The following is a 17544-nucleotide window of genomic DNA, read 5'->3' on the forward strand; positions in this document are numbered from 1 at the left end:
TCACCACCCGCACAGCCAACGAGTAAGGTTTGTCATGTAAACAGAACATGCCAATTCGTTACTAGTACAGCACTAGTGTGTCGTGTAGTGTATAGTGAAGTGTATAGTGTAGTGTATAGTGTATAATGTAGTGTATAGTGTAGTATACTAGTACAGCACTAACCGGTGTGTTGGAGAGCCAAGCCACAACATTTACAATCTGAGTACGACGTTTCGCCAGTAATTACAACCAGCTTCATCAGGCGACAGCCACATTTGTGGAGAAGTCCTCCTGCTTCGTTTCTTAAATAGAGGCGTCGATGTGATGACAACACTTGTGTGTTCTTCTTGCTCGAAGTGGGGCGGGGGGGGGGGATTAATGAATGCATATAAATGACTATGGGTATCCATTGCCGTTTGGGTTATTTATATGGTATTTACATTATGCATGCGCAGTATCCAAGCCCATTGTTCATGTAATTTCTGTCGATTGTGTGTACTAAAATAACCATACCAACTGTAATCCCTATGTGAAGTATGGGGACCTGTATAGACATTTAAACAATGTATTATTGATTGATTGATTACAGCACACTGATTATAGCACACTGTGCAGTAAGTCTGGCGACCCGAGTTTCATTTTCGGCCAACGGCGAACATCAGTTGGCCGGCAATGTCCGAACTGAATCCTGGATTCCCCCCTCATCAACCCATGCTGACCAGCGTGGGGAAGTATGGCCAAGCAACCCCCAGGGCCGATACGACGTGGCCTTTTTATGCATGTTGAACTTCTTTTGCACCGTACGTAGCCAACCGTGCTAATCGGAGATGTGTGGAAGGACAACAAGCAGTTCTAATGAAGTGAGTTTTTAATCTCGATTATTTAAAAGTGCATGGCTCCAGTGGCTTTCTAATATCGGAAGGAAGGGCGTTCCAGACGGCCGCAGAATCGCATCTGAAAGCGCGTGATGGGCAGTCTAAATCCGCCACTGCTGCTAGGATGACAAGAGTTTGCGTGATGAAGAGGTGGTCCTCATGTAAATGGAGACTACTCGGGTAGTGCGACCTTTGGTGGTACCGACTTCTGCTGTGGGCCCATGGACTCGTGGTGCAAAGTGCGGACTCCGAGCCAAAAGCCGCCGCGAGGGTAACCGGAATTTGCGTGATGATGCTCCTTGACGAGATCGGCAAGTTATTGTGGGTTAGCAAGCGGCCATAAATAATCATTGTCAACCGCAACGTAGCCACGCGTGGCAAGCTTTGTCGCGTTGTTCTCCTGCCCGACCCCCCTATAGCCCGACGATGCGGACGACGGTCTGTGGCAGCTGCCCTCAATGAGCGAAGTACTGAAGATGGCCGAGGAGGAGAGCCGCAAGGTGTCAGTGGGCTGCTGTCCTGTTGGCTCCGAGCCCCCTCTGGCCAGGGAAGACTCGAGCACGGCGGCCAGGCCTGGCCACAGCGCGGAGAGCAGAAAGGCCTGGGAGTTTTCGGTTTTTGGCCCCAAACATTTTGAACCACCGGTGGTGAGTTTGGTTGCAGGCCTTTCACCGGGACACCTCGAGCATTTCATTTGAGATCAACTGTGCGATTTCGGAAGGCGGCGGGTAATAGCGAGCGAAGTCATTCACACTCGTCGGGAAATTGCCAAGTACAATCTTTGAAATGAGCTCGTTAATAATAACGGTAATTGGCAGCCTTCGAAACACCGCAACTTAAAAATCGACTTTTATGTAATGAGGCTTGACACATAAGTAATATCGCTGCACTCAAATTGCTCACATTTTATTATAATCCGTTGCCTAGCATTGGCAATGCTCTCCCGTTGCGTTGCTCGCACTGTACGATAAGTTAACGGCACACGTCGCGTCCCTGAAGCCTCTGCGCCGTTCTTTCGCCGAGAGCAACGCGACGCCATCGTTTTCCGGGCGGCCGTTGCTCACGGTCGGGCGTGACGACGGGCGGCGTCGCGACCTTTCCCTGCGACCTTCTCCCGAGTGCGACCTCTGGTGCGTCCTCCGCAGATCCTGGTGGGCGTGCTCAGAGCGAGCGTGCGCACCGGCCTCCTGCAGCTCGTCGACCACACGGCCGCCCTCGACTGCCTCGCCATTCAGCCCGGGGGTCGGCGCCGCATGGCATGCTGGGATACCGCCTTGCTCGGTGCGTCGCCGAGCGGTCGCCGCGCCGAGATGACGGGAGTCACAATCAACGTGGGGGTGGGGGGGGGGGTGGGGACGCGCGGCCACAGCGCTTAATAGTGGCGTCCCCCGCCACTATTTGTTGTTAACTGGGCACGGAGGTGTGCGCCTGTGATCCGTTGCTTGTGCGTGTTATCGTCTCCCATGTGTATGTATGTTGAACTTTTTTGATATGTACGTGTGTTGAACTTTTTTCCCACCGTACGTAGCTAACCGCTCTAATCGGTGATGTGGGGGAAGGACAACAAACTAAACACAAAAAGCACTGCTAAAGAAATGAGTTTTCAATCTAGATGATTCAAGAGTGCACAGCTCCAGTGGCTTCATTTTATCGGAAAGAAGAGCGTTCCAGACGGCCGCAGAAGCGCATCTGAAAGTGCACGATGCAGTGACCGTCTTCGTACGATGGCTTAGCCAAAATCCGCTGCTGCTGCGAGGTTTGGCCGGCATTGGCGTGATGATGGTTCAGGCTCCTTGACGAGATCAGCGAGGTTTTGTGGTTGATTTGTGGCAAGCACTTTGTGTGTAATGATTGCGACTCTATAATCTATTCGTTGTGAATGTATGTGCAGTCGTTGTTTTTCTAGGTAAGTTGCAGTTTCCTATTCGTATACAAACACTCCTTAATGAGACACCTATACCCCAAAGCAAGACCCATCAGTCTAGATTCTGCGAGGCTTTCCTGGATAAACATGTCATTGCTGCTCTATAACAATGAACGTAGCAGGCCACTGTTGCAGGCATTCGGTGACGAGATATGAACTGCCTCGCCTGGTATACAGGAGGTCGTGGGCTCGACGCCGACCCTGACGCCTGCTGTATATTTGGAGTTTGCGTGTTCTCCTTCTGGTTTTTCCCGCCACATTTAAAACATGCATTTAGATTATTTGGCTGCTATGAATTTCCACGCGATAAGCCACTTGTTAAGCTATCGTTTGTGGCCAGGTCGTGTCTGAAAGAGAGCTACATAGCTCAGTGGGCCTCACCCGGTAAAATACAAAATTGTTTAGTTTATAAGTTGCCTTTGGTGATTCTTGCGTCGGTGATTCTTTGCGTATCCTGCTCGTGACGCCGGGCGCTCTGGGCGGTGTGTGAAGCAGGCTGCCTGGTTCGTCTGAGCTGCTTCTCGTTGGTGGTGGAGAGATTTACCGATGCTCGCACGACAGGCACTCGCCAGCACCTCACCAGGTAAGGCTGCGTCGTCATAAAAACAATACAACTCCCGTGAGTGCGGAATCCAAACCCCCTACCCTCTGCCACGTGACACGAACTCCAGAACTAACAAAGCGTCTAGTTTTTTTTACTTTAAACTTCAAGTTGCCCGCACCTCCGATTAGCACGGTTGGCTACGCATCGTGCGGAAGAAGTTCGACATCCGTACGTAACAGGATTTAAGGATGATTTGATTTATAAAGGAAATTAAATCATCAGTACATTTTCTGTTATATGCGCCACTCTTATAGCACAAGCCTATCCCGACGACGCCGCGTGTTGCACAGATGGGGAGAGTTTGCAGTATCGTCACAGAAGGGGGGTGATGTTTACTACGTGTTTTCCTCTCAAAGTAAATTTGCAGGTAACGTTTTTTATTTTATTTTGGCAACACTTGGAGTGTGTCGTGGGCACACGTGCACGGCCCACTTTTTTTAAACGAGTGTCACGGGATATTGGTGGAACACTGTGAAGCAGATGGTGTATATAATATCAACGGCACCCCCACGTTATTTGCCAGTGCCGCCGCAGGGCCTGGAAGTGCGAACTTGTGCAATGAGCGGCGCGTGCAACGCGCTTCAGCCCAGGTAGCACCACGTCACCACACCACGTCACCACACCATGTCACCACGTCACCACACCACGTCACCACACCACGTCACCACATTGCCACCGCCACACCATGTCACTGCGACACCACGTTGCCACACCACGTCACCACACCACGTCACCACACCACGTCACCACACCACGTCACCACATTGCCACCGCCACACCATGTCACTGCTACACCACGTCGCCACACCACGTCACCACACCACGTCACCACACCACGTCACCACACCACGTCACCACATTGCCACCGCCACACCATGTCACTGCCACACCACGTCACCACACCACGTCACCACACCACGTCACCACACCACGTCACCACATTGCCACCGCCACACCATGTCACTGCTACACCACGTCGCCACACCACGTCACCACACCACGTCACCACACCACGTCACCACATTGCCACCGCCACACCATGTCACTGCCACACCACGTCACCACACCACATCCACATCGCCACCGTCATGTCACCACACCACGTCACCACACCACGTCACCACACCACATCCACATCGCCACCGTCATGTCACCACACCACGTCACCACACCACACCACGTCACCACACCACCACACCACGTCACCACACCACCACACCACGTCACCACACCACGTCACCACACCACATCCACACCACCACACCACGTCACCACATCCACACCACCACACCACGTCACCACCACACCACGTCACCACCCCACCACACCACGTCACCACACCATGTCGCCACACCACGTCACCATACCACCACACCACGTCACCACACCACGTCACCATACCACCACACCACGTCACCACCCCACCACACCACGTCACCACCCCACCACACCACGTCACCACACCATGTCGCCACACCACGTCACCACACCATGTCGCCACACCACGTCACCACACCACGTCACCACACCACGTCACCACACCACCACACCACACCACCACACCACGTCACCACACCACCACACCACGTCACCACACCACGTCACCACCCCACCACACCACGTCACCACCCCACCACACCACGTCACCACACCACGTCACCACACCACGTCACCACACCACCACATCCACGTCACCACACCACCACACCACGTCACCACACCACCACACCACGTCACCACACCACCACACCACGTCGCCGCCAGCGAAGGGGGAGGCACGATCCAAACTCGAGAGACATTTCGTCTCTTCGTTATTGTGGGCCGTGTCCCAAGCTACCCGACGCAAGTTTTAATTAAACCAATTTTATATTTTTTATTTGACCAGGTGAGGCCCACTGAGCTACATAGCTCCTTTTCCGAAGCCACCTGGCTATCGCAAATGAAAGCTCAACTAAGTGCCTTATCATGTGGAAATGTAATGCTTTGTTAACGAGAACAAAATGTTAAAAAAACGTTGCGGCTCTTTGGTCACTTTAACGACTTTGATGTTTTGAAACGTACAGGGGCTAAACATCACAGTGATAACATTAAAGTGGTGTAGAATATAATTGGATTATTATGGCGCTGCAAGGGTTTTCTTTTTCTCGCGAACGAAGACTCAAATCTGCGGTCGGGCACTCCGCAATGCGCAGCTTCGCATAGACTTCCTGGTCTCTCGTGCTGTGGCTCCGTTTAATCGACTCGAATTCCACGCGTATCATTTTCACGCTAATTCCCCATCGCGATTAAAGTTGTTGTTGTTCTAGATAAGAGGTTTTTACGCAACAGACTAACAGACCGGTCTGTCTGCCTGTCTCGTCAAGCAGGGTTACCCTGAACATAACAACAGAGAATCGTCACAGACGTACTGCCGACTGTCCACCAGTTGGGCTTTAAGAGTTCCACTTTTGCCGTTTTTGTTGAGTTCAGTGTGGATTAAGGGTTAATGCTCATTTAACTTGACAGATGCTCCGGGATTGCCTCCTGGGAGGTCTGGGAGGGTTCCAGAGAGAGAGGGGGTGGGGGTTGTTGCCCAGGACATCTGCCTGGGATTTGTCAAAGATTACAAATCACTTCTTAATGCCTACAAAGCGGCCTTCATTATCCCTCTTTAAAGAGAGTAATAATTAAAATTCCTACAGAGCTATTTAAAGTGAGCATTTAAAAAAAAATCTCGTCTAAGAGCCAAGTACTTGCATTCCTCAGTCATGAAGACTTCAGTGTGTTCTTTGGGAGTCCCATTTGCCTAAAGTGCCGCCCACGTAATCACCGCTTTCCCCTTCTCCACACGCACACCGTCAGCAGCTTCCATCCCGTTGCGCCTTTTAAAGCCGCACACAGTTACTCAAAGCGATGCTCTCGATGGGCGCCGAATCAGTGTCACATTGTCCCCGGTGTGCCGGTGCGGCGCTCAAAGGTGTCGCGTGGAGGACGCTCCAAGGTAGCGCGCGTCTCGGATGCTGCTCCTTCCCCGTTGGCACGGCCACCGCTGTTGGAGGAAGGCCATCATCCCCCCCCTTGCTGCTCATTAACAGCTCTCTGGCCGCTGGCCCGATTGCCCAAGCTCTGTGGCCCTATTTTGGAATGTTTGGCCAACTCCATTCATGAGTGTCTATGCATTTATCAAGTTGGTAACGTTGTTCACTTACACGCTTGTTATGCCGTGCTTAGGGTCTACGCTCAGTTTCACGCCGATAAAGCTACGGTGCTCTACCGGCCGAGCGGCGGGGTTCAGTTGACGGCGGCTACCGGCAGCAGCCGCCCGGAACCCGCGCAGGCCGGGCCCGCTGCCGAGCGGCCTCCAGAGGCCCGAGAGAACGTCGGTCGCGGAGATGAGGACCTCTCGAGCGGCAGGGCATCGCCAACGGCCCGCGCAGCGTCGCAGCGTGCCGCCGAGCCCGGCCCAGCGGCGGCGAAGGGAACGGTTGGAGGCAGGAGCGAGGAGGGGGCTCTTCGCGTGCCACAAAAACGAGGCCGCGAGAAGATTGTCGCGCCGGGAGCGCCCGGCGTGCGCGGAGCAAAGCGCGACGCCGCCGAGCTCGTCGGACCGGCGGCAAAAACCTCGAGGCGGGGCGACGACGACGGCGGCCGCTCGCAGGCCGCTCGTGCAGCGACGTCGCAGAACGACGGCGCGGCGGCGGCGGCGCTGCCGTCCGGTGAGCGTGCAGCGCCGCCCTCGGTCTCCGTGACAAACCCGCGCGGGAGCTCGGCGCCAGGCGGCGATGGCGCGGCCGCCGCTGCCGGCGTCCGCCGGGAGACGCGGCCGGGCGGCCCCGCGGGGCGGAGCGAGGCCGGCGACAGCCGTAGCGGCCCTCCATCCGGGGGCCCCGGCGGAAGGGGGTCGGTGGCGAGAGTTTTCGTCGTGACGCACAAGGAGGCGCTGATGCTTCGCGGCGAAGAGTCGGCGCGGGGGCTGAGTTTCAACGCCACCGTGAGGATTTTGGAGGAGACGGTGCCGGACGAGCAGCGGGCGACGCCTGACGGACCACGCGGTGGCAACGGTGGCGGCGAGCCCGGCGTGGGCAAGACGACGCAGGTGTGTCGTCACGCCGCCTCTCTTCTTCATTCGTGCCTTCCTCGCCCTCTTTCTCTCTTCTCATTGTTTACCTCTTGAGATTTGCGGCCACGAATAGAATAGTTCATTTGGCTTTTAAAAACAAGAAGAAGATCTGTTCAAAAAAGTTTAAGTGCTTTACCCCTGAAACCATCGTGGGGAGGCACCCCCTTTCCTCTAGTTGACCTTTCCCGAAGCAGTGATGGAAATTCCACCTCAGCGTGGCAAGGGAGATATTTATTCGAGGTGCGACCACTGTTGACGGATTCCCACCGGGTGACGGGATTATAATTTGCGATGTTACCGGTTGCGGGCCAAGTGCTCCGTGTGTCTCTAGTCCTTTTCCCCCCCACCACCAATCCTCCCTTCTCTTCTGCGTGTTCTAAAAAAGCAAACGTGAGTGCCACCTCAGAGGCGTCTGCGCTGCTGGTGGACGTCGCTTGACGCTGCTTGTGCTTCGTGTTCTCCCCAGATGTACTTCGTTGGGGAGGCGGTGCGGTGGCACTCGATCCTTCACCCGGGGGACGCCTACGAACTGCTGCTGCCCAGCGAGCAGGTGGCTGCCAGCGGCACGACGTTGCGATGCGGCCGCGGAGAAACCCACTCGCTGCGCGACGCGACGATCTGTCACCTTTTTTGGGGTTCTTTGGGGTTTTTTTTTGCCATCGTGGTGCGCGGAAGAATCAATCCGCAGCGGCTATGGGGCTTTACAGGGTTTCCATGCCGGGTTTCGATGAAGCAATCATCGCGCCATATGCAGCAAGTGAATAAGCAATTATGCAGCCTCAAATACTTTATTTAATGGGTTTTTCGTAAGCGTAAGAGACAAACTTGATCTATGAATCGGCGAATTGTTACCTGCCTATTAAATTATGGAGCCGGTTTTTCCCTCCGCATTTAGAAACACGCGTTTAGAGTATTTAGCTGCTATACATTTCCACGTGATAATGAGCCACTTTGTTGAGCTATAATTTGTGGCCAGGTCACTTCTGAAAAAGAGCTATGTGTGTATTGAACTTCTTTCGCACCGTACGTAGCCAACCGTGCTCATCGGAGGTGCGGGTGAAGGACAAGAAAGTATCGCTCAGAGTGGGCCTTGCCTGGTAAAATAAGAAATAGTTTTGTTTTTATTTCGAGTCACGGCCTGCAGGTTGTGCCACTCGGCTGTGAACGTGACGCGGCCCAGCGGCGGCAGGGTCGCCGCTTGTCGCTTGAGGTTCACGGTTCGAACATCCGGCAGGCCGCCCCGGTTAATACTGCCGGTGTGATAATCATACAAATAAACACTACGCGACGTTAAAGATCTCGTGACGTCTTTCCATGAACGTAGGCCATTGTGTGCCGCGCAATTCAAACTTGGAACAATTATACACAGATTTGGATTTTACAAAATAGCAATCACCACCTCCTACTTCTGGCAGATCAATGGCCGCTCGCAGGCCGGGAGCTGCGTCGCATTGCACCACACCGGGGCAGGATAGGCAAAACGAGGCCGTCTCGTCACGTTCTGGGATGCAGTTTCAATGCGAGTGATTTTTATTTTTTGTCACGAGTTTCCGTGGCCCATTGGTGGCAGCGATTGACGCGATGCGACCGTCCTGCAATGTGCGCGTCTCCGGGGCGTTTGTCAGGAGGCCTCCCTGTACTGCCCTCAGCCGGGCGTCCCCGCCGGGGTCCTCCAGGCCGCGGGCTGCCCTCACCTCATCCAGCTGATGCCCAACTGGACAATCCGAAGCCTCGGGAGATCCGAAAGCCCGTCACACGCGCAGGTACCGAAACGCGCTCGTACGATGGCCTGCTAATTTAATATGACGTTGCCTTGTGAAGCAGACGAGGATGCATTTTGTGGTTTAAACTAAATTATTTAACTTTCTATTTTAATCTTGATTTGAAACTTTCGTGACTGCAGGAATCCATACTCTTTGGTTCTTTCAGTAAAGATTGCTTGTGTGGCGATCGAAACGTCGTGATCTATTATTTTTTCTACCTACATGACTTTACCGAAAGAACCAAAGAGTATTTTTATTTTACCAGGCAAGGCCCACTGAGCTATTTAGCTGTTTTCAGAAGTGACCTGGCCACAAATGACAGCTCAACAAAGGTGGCTTATCATGTGGAAATTCCTCCCAGCCAAAGTACTGTAAACGTGTGTTTCTAAATGTGGAGGGAAAAACCGGAGGACACGGAGAAAAATCCACGCAACCACGGGGAGAGAGAGACACGCAAACTCCAAATTTACAGCAGCAGGCGTCAGGGTCGGTATCGAACCGACGAACTCCCCCAGAAACACAAACAGCCACTCCAGTATCCGGCTATCTGGCCTGAGATGTCGCAGTTGTTGCACTTAACATTTGTGAATGTCGTCTCACGCTTTAATGTTGTTTATTTACCATCAGTTAGAACCGCAGCCCAGCACCTCTTCACAGAGGGCAGAGGAAAGCGGTGACCATCGTCTGGGCCTCATGAATATCAGAGACGTCTTGGAGGAAAGGTGCGAAGCGGTCACAAGGGAACTGATTGCGTTTCCGAAATGCATTAAACACGAGCACTGACTTGACCCACACGTCCCATCGCCATCGCTCCTCGGTGACCCCTACAGTCTGCCACGACAATAGAGCAAACAAGGGCGCACGCGAAACGTGCCTACGAGCTGCAGTCATTGGTAAAACATTATCTGGCGATGCTGCTGTTGCTGCGCTGGCAGTGGTGCACAAGCACTAACTAACACGTAAAAATAGCCCAACACGTTTTGTCAATAGCACTGTGGCCTTAAATGATACATATATCTGTGCCTAACAGCTGACACTCTAACGCCGTGTGTAATGCTGTTGGCTAGGCTACGTGGATTTTCATGCAATTTTTGTTATTTTAGTTTGTTGTTCATGAAAGACGAATCATAAATATTGTAACTAATCATTAGTTTGTTATTACAAAAATAATACATTTTCTTTAAAAAATATCACAGCGCCGCTTTTGGTAAAAACTAGGTGCGGCGCCGTGTTGGCATTTAATATTACAGAATAATCTATCCAATTAATTTGTATGTGTGACAATCGTTTATTATTTTTTGGACATCGAATAGAAATTTAAATGAAGAAGCAGAATCCGCTTTTAAGTTGACCTCAGTGCAGTCTCACTTTGATGACTTTTGCTCGCTCTTGCAGTGAACATTTGTGGGAATGAGTGAACACCGACCTCTCCCCTTCCGATCAATAACAAATAATCACTTTTTTTTTATTCACATCAATCCAGAATCCAGTAAGTTATTGTAACTGAGTGCAAATTCATTTTGGTAAAAGTGACCTTCTGCTCACATTTTTTGCGAAAATTAGTGATCTGTCCTCCGGGTTTATAAATAGTTACATTATTTTGTATTCACATCAATACAGAAGCCCATGAGAACAAAATTCACCTCAAGGAAAACTGTTGGGAGATGATCGTCAATTTATACCAAATGTGATATAGAGGGGATTTTTTTTATTTAAACAATGAAATACAACGTTTACATTTTAGTCTGTTTCATTACATTCATTTTTTATGAACCCATCATATGACGGGCAATTACACTAGCAGCACAATATGACAATTGGTGATGGTGTGAGCGATGTCCCTTCTTCATAGCATGTCAAGGGGCATCTCTATATGTCTTTGATACAAGATGCCTCTCTATGTGCCATGAAGAAGGGCATTTTCCCAACAAGCCAGCCACTTTATATGTTCCCCGCGATATATTGTTCCATTTAAGGCAGTGCTGTTGACGAATGTGTTGAGTATTTTGTCACTTTTCACTGCAATTGAATGATACTTGTGAAGTATGGGAATTGACGGCAGGAACTTCTTGACGGGTAACACACTTTTATTAAATCCTTTAGGTATCACAATACAACGTGTGGTCTCTCTTCTTCCTCCGACACACTCCACTAATCTCGTGTAAGCTCTAGGCCTCTGGCTACACCCGATACACTTGACTCGTGTAGACCCTATGCCTCTGGCTACACACAATATACTCGACTCGTGTAAGCCCTATGCCTCTGGCTACACAATACACTCGACTCGTGTAAGCCCTATGCCCTGGCTACACATAGTACATTCGGCTCGTGTAGACCTATGGCTACACCCACTACACTCGCCTCTGGGTTACACAGAGTCCCGGTCCCCTTAGGACAGCGGGGCTAGGTACCGCAGGGCTCTAGGTCTTCATCCCCGTCTTCCTTCTTCGCTGGTTACACACTGCCCTTACGCCTGTGTGCATCCCCTTTTATAGCCCCTGCTCACGAGGGACGGAGCTGATGCGGCGTCGACGTGAGCGTCGTTCCTTAATGACCCAATCACGACGCACTCTCTCTACGATCCGCTTTCCCCAGCGCGTGTTAACATTACTCCACCAATCACACTGCGCTGCCACCTGATCACTCCCTCTCAGCGCGTCACCACCTACACAGCCAATCATCACGCACTGTGCATACGATCCTTAATCCCAGCGCGTATCACCTCTACATCACCCCCTCCCACATAGCTTGCAGCCGGCCCGGCTGTTAACCTACAACACAACATAACGCAACGCAGTAATAAAGAACTCCACATCCCAGTGTGCCCCGTAACACAACAACAACAACATAACACAACCTTAAATATGAAGCAATATACAGCCCGACGAACAACACAATAAAAGCGAACACCGTAAAACGAACGCGCCAAGTGTCACTGTGACCCACGCAGTGCCGAGGCGCTCCGGCTGCCTCGACTCCGCACGTGGTAGGTTACACAAAGTAGCGCGACCTAGCGCGAGTCCGTCTGGCCGGTCCGTCGTATGGAACGGGACGTTGGCGACCGTCCGGTGTCTCCGGCAGCTCTAGACGGCACGGGTCGGGCCTGGAAGGACCGGCCCCGCCGTGAAGATCCGGCCGCCGGTGGTCGGCAGCAGTCAGTTCCGAGACACCTGGGAGCGGATCAGGCGGAGACATGTGAGGAGCAGGCAAGGACAATTCCCCCTCAGGGTCGTCGGTCACGTCACATGCTCGGCCCTCACGACACAAGGGGAGGCCATACGGAGGCGAGAACGGTTTCAGTCGGGAGGGGTGGACGTACCAACGGCGTTTCCCCCATTTTATCTGAACGCACTGGGGGCGTGCCACCCGCACGACCTCCACGGGTCCCCGCCACGGCTTCAACAATTTAGGCGACGTGGCCAAAGGTGCCTGAGGGCAATGCAGCCAGGCCTTGTCACCTGGTTCCCAATTGTGCACGGACACCTTCCGTGCCCGCAACCGCTCGTTCGCAATTTGGCGAGCCCGCGAATTAAGCCGTGCGGCCTCCCTTGCCTCTGTCAGTTTATGAATATTAAATTTAATATGCTCTGCCAATTTAGAATTAGTTCGTGGTGCGGGCAGACCCAGCTGCGTTTCCATGGGCGGGTCGGCTTCCCGACCGTCAATTAGAAAAAACGGGGAAAACCCCGTAGCTGCATGGGGGGCCATTCTATACGCGGCAAGGACCCCAGGGACCTGCAGGTCCCAATCAACATGCGACTCACACACCTGCTGGCACAGCATAGAGGTCAATGTCCTGTTAAGCCTCTCCACCATCCCGTCCGTCTGCGGGTGGTACGGGGAGGTACGCACCTTTTTGGTACCCAACAGGTCGCACACCTCCTGCAGTAATTTACTCGAAAAATTTTTCCCTTGGTCAGTCAGCAAGCGTTCGGGAGCCCCCTTGTCCAGGACGTAGCCCTGGACAAAGGCGTCCGTCACAGCCGCCGCCGACTGGTTGGCGAGTGGCCACGCCATAGGCCACCGGGTAAAATATTCGACCCCCACCAACAGGTACTTATTACCCCTAGGCGTGACCGGAAAGGGCCCCAGAATATCGAGTGCAACGAGCTCGTTAGTGCGCGAGACCTGAATAGATTGCAGCGGTGGATTAGCTGCCACGGGCGGTGGTTTCCGTCTGGCGCACTCAACACAACCCTTCAGAATATTCACCACGTCACCCCCCATTCCCGGCCAATAATAGTCACGCTGAAGCAGGGCAAGCGTTTTGTTAACTCCCAAATGCAAGAGGCGTTCGTGTGCGGCCAAGACAACCTTCCCCCTCACAGCAGAAGGCACCACAATCGCATGCCGCCGGGACAAACTGTCCCATCTCATCAACAGGCCCTGCTTAAGCTCGTAGGAGCCAGTTCGGTCGTGGCTACCTTCGGAACCCTCCGTCTTTCGGCGCAATGCCAGCAGGGAGCTGTCCGCCATTTGGAGACGGCCCCACTCAATCAACGACAGTGAGAGCAGCGAGTCCTGACCCCCTGGGGTAGCGGGACCATCCCCAATTGGTGTGCTCGCGGTCGCAACCAACGCCTCCCTACCTTCCGTAACCGGAGGTTTACAGCGCGCCGATCCCGATAAGCACGCACATTTGTGACAAGGCAACAACCGCGACAGGGCATCGGCATTCGTGTGTCGCAACCCTTTACGGTACGTAGTCGTGAACTGATAGTCCTGGAGGACTTCCAACCACCGCGACAATTGGCCCGAGGGCTGGGCAACCCGTAATGAATACTGGAGCGCCGCATGGTCCGTCCGGACCGTGAAATGACGACCATAGAGATATGGCCTGAATTGTTGTACAAAAAAAACAATGGCAAGTAGTTCACGACGGGTGACGCAGTAGCGCTGCTCTGCCGGCGACAACACCCTGCTACCATAGGCGACCACCCGTTCGACCCCTCCAACGACTTGGGACAGCACTCCCCCAATGCCCGTGTTGCTAGCATCCGTGTCTAGCAAGAAGGGACTCTCAAAGTCCGGATAGCACAAGGGTGGGGCCCTTACCAAGGCGTCCCGGAGGGAGCAGAATGCAGCCTCCTCCTCCGGTCCCCACCGGAACTTCACTCCTTTCGCCGTTAAAGCGTGCAAGGGCTTTGCAATGGTGGCGAAGTGCTCAACGAATCGGCGATAATACGAAGCAAAACCGATGAAACTGCGCACGTCTGACACTGACGTGGGCGTCGGCCACGAACTGACACAGTCCGTCTTCGCAGGATCGGTAGAAATCCCCGAAGAGTCGACAATGTGACCCAAGTACCTCACGGATTTACGAAAAAGATGGCATTTGGCCGGTTTAAACTTTAATTTAGCCGATCGCATTCGCAAGAACACCCCTCTCAATCGCTGGAGGTGTTCTTCGAACGTTTTACCGAAAACAATGACATCGTCAAGGTAAATGAGGCACGTCTCCCACTGCAAGCCCGACAAAACCAATTCCATAAGACGCTGAAACGTCGCAGGAGAGGAGTGAAGTCCCATGGGTAACCGGTTAAACTGAAACAGGCCCCCTGGAGTCCGGAATGCAGTCTTAGGCTTAGACTCCTCGTCGAGTGGCAACTGCCAAAATCCGGACAATAAATCAAGAGTCGAAAAGTATCGCGCACCGGACAATGCATCGAGAGACTCGTCCATCCTGGGGAGCGGATACGCGTCGGCCACCGAGATCTTATTCAGGCGGCGGAAATCGACGCAAAATCGCAGGGACCCGTCCTGCTTTTTAACGAGCACAATAGGTGCTCCCCAAGGACTGGAAGAAGGCGAAATAATGTCGGCTTCCAGCATATCGTTAACTGCCGACTGAACATGTTCCTTCTCAGCAGGACTCAGTCGGAAAGGATTTTGCCTGACCGGTGCCGCATCGCCCGTTTCAATGTGGTGGCGTAGCAGGTCCGTGCATCCGATATCATACTTATGTTTACTGAAGACATCCGAAAATTCAATCAACAACCCGCGCAACGCACCCAACTGTAGCGCTGACAAATCGTCAGAGTCCGCGCACAGCATATCAATCCAATCTAGGTCCTCCTTTGATGGTACGCTATTCGTGGGGCTCGGATCAGCCTGCGCAACCAGCCTCTCCTCCGCAGGGACCCGTGCCGCGTGAGCCAGCACGGTGCCCTGCTGAATGACGGCCGGCCGCGCCCCAGCGTTTAAAACCATGACAAACGGATCCCTGTCTGCCCCAACCAACGTGTGAGCCACCGATAAATCGAGACCTCCAACAGCCCTATTAGAAGGACCCAAAAGCATGGCCTGTTCCGAGGCCTCCTTCCCCCATGGCTTCCGTAACCGGAGGGGAATCAACATTTGTGAACCCGGGGGCACGTGCACGGTCTGTGTTGCTAACGCCTGAATGGTAGCGCACGCCGTCCGAATTACATTAGGGCTCGTCAAAAATGAAATACGGCGACCCGATGGTAGTTCAATGCAACGCTGATCAATGAGAATTTTGATGGGCATTTTCGCCAAAAAATCAGTGCCCAATAGGCAAGGAACCGCCAGGGAAGATGAAACGAAAACGGGTCCCGACAATTTGATATCACCAATGCAAATGGACGCCCTAATCTGACCGATAATGCCCAACGATCCCCCGTTAGCGGCGTAAAATGGCACATCCACCGGAAGAAGCGGACGACATTGTACCGGGAGAATATTATAAATGAGATCCGAAATAATAGTCGCCGATGCCCCCGTGTCCACTAACACCCTGACCTCGACCCCATCAATCGATCCGGTAACGACGGATGAACCCGCTGAGGCAGCCACTATTCTGTGCCCCAATTCCGACCATTTAATGTCTCCCCGGTCCCGGCCGAACCCCCCTCTCCGAACCGAATCCCCGAACTCTACTCGGCTCTCCCTCGTCGCAACGCGACGACCCATACGTGTCGAGTATGCGGGCCAAGCATGTGAGGTGCCGCGACTTGCCGGGGTTTGCAGTGATGACTTGGGGCCTTGGTCGTCGTCCAGCCGAGGTCCCATGGCGCGCTGACGTGGGGCGCGGCAACCGGAGGCCACGTGGCCACGAAGGCCGCAGTTATAGCAGGTGATGACAGTAGTCGGAGATCTCGGTTGCTCCAGCTTGCGGGCCGCTCGCAGAGGCGAACGACCCCCCCGACCTCCAGTCCCCCGCTCGTCCCGCGATGAACGCGTCCTCTCGTGGGCTGACGACTTGGGGCACGGTGTCAACCGGACCCGGAGTTGAGGCCACGGCAGCGTTGCAGACGACCCCCTGCTTCCGTTGAAGGACCTCGTGCGCTTGCATGCTCGTGGCGACCCGTAATGAAGAAATATCGGTGTCGTCGGCCGTGTTGATGGGGACCCCCAGGTCCTGCGCCAACTTGAGCAGCTGCTCCAAAACCATCGCATCTTGGCCCTCCTCGTCCATACGAGGGAACGCGGCGTCAGCGAGAGCGAGCAACGCCGTGCGGTAGGCGAGCACGGTCTCCGTGTCCGCCTTCCGTCTTGCGTAGAAATGATGGCGGCACGCCGAGGGAGGACCGTAGACTTTGGCCATGAGAGCCAGCGCATCCTTGAGCGTGGAGCGGTCCGACCTGCGTGCGGACGTGAAGGCCGCGAGCGCGTTGTCGTCCAGCATGGCAGGCAGTGCTCGCAGTGCCGTAGCGTCGGACCAGGCGGACATCTCTTGATGCGCCAAAAATCTGCGCTGAAATTGGCTCCAATCCCCGCCTTCCGCCTTGAATGCTGACAACGTGGGAAGGCGCTGCTGAAAGATAAAGTCGTCCTCCTCCTCGTGCTTCCTCTCTGCCCCCCCGTCGGTGTGTAAGATGGCGGCCCCAGTGGCGGGTGTGTGATGGCGGTCCGCCGCGCGCGTTGGTGACGTCAGCGGCCGCGCATGGAGAACCGCTGCCACGTGGTGATGGCCGTTCCCGCCAAAAGTTGGAGCGGATGAAATGGCGGGAATCGCCAAATCGTTTTGGCGGGAATCTGCAGGGCGACCCTGTAGCACGTCGGCCGCCGTCCCCGCTCCTCCCGACGAGCTGATCTCCGCCAAGATGGACGCGGCGGTGAGCAGCAGCTCCGCCAGACGGGAGTGTGCCTCGCGAAGCACGGTGTCAGTCCCCCGTCGCTCGACCGGCGCCGTCGGTGGATCCTGCCCCGTGGGCAGCTCCTCTTCCTCACCCCCTGATGCCCGCTGGCCCGCGTCGTCGAGGTTGTCCTCGTGGTCAATCCCGTGGGTCCGACGGTTCCTCCTTGTATCCATGCTTGGAGGACCGTTTCACTTCTG

At 54.0% G+C, this 17544-nt stretch overlaps 1 protein-coding gene across 8 annotated transcripts in view; it reads left to right on the forward strand.

Annotated features, from left to right (window-relative positions):
- Positions 1-17544, forward strand: part of CTC1 (CST telomere replication complex component 1) — a 139092-nt gene that overhangs the window by 111671 nt on the left and 9877 nt on the right. For all 8 annotated transcript variants that reach the window (XM_061570931.1, XM_061570933.1, XM_061570930.1 and 5 more), the window contains 7 exons: positions 1275-1502; positions 2001-2136; positions 3275-3362; positions 6594-7458; positions 7949-8032; positions 9108-9245; positions 9873-9967. In XM_061570931.1, the coding sequence (XP_061426915.1) occupies positions 1275-1502; positions 2001-2136; positions 3275-3362; positions 6594-7458; positions 7949-8032; positions 9108-9245; positions 9873-9967 (1634 nt within the window). The remainder of the gene's footprint in view (positions 1-1274; positions 1503-2000; positions 2137-3274; positions 3363-6593; positions 7459-7948; positions 8033-9107; positions 9246-9872; positions 9968-17544) is intronic.

Source organism: Lethenteron reissneri, chromosome 46 (genome assembly GCF_015708825.2).
Source record: "Lethenteron reissneri isolate LAM-NWPU_2019-01 chromosome 46, ASM1570882v1, whole genome shotgun sequence".
NCBI classification, from domain to species: Eukaryota; Metazoa; Chordata; class Hyperoartia; order Petromyzontiformes; family Petromyzontidae; genus Lethenteron; species Lethenteron reissneri.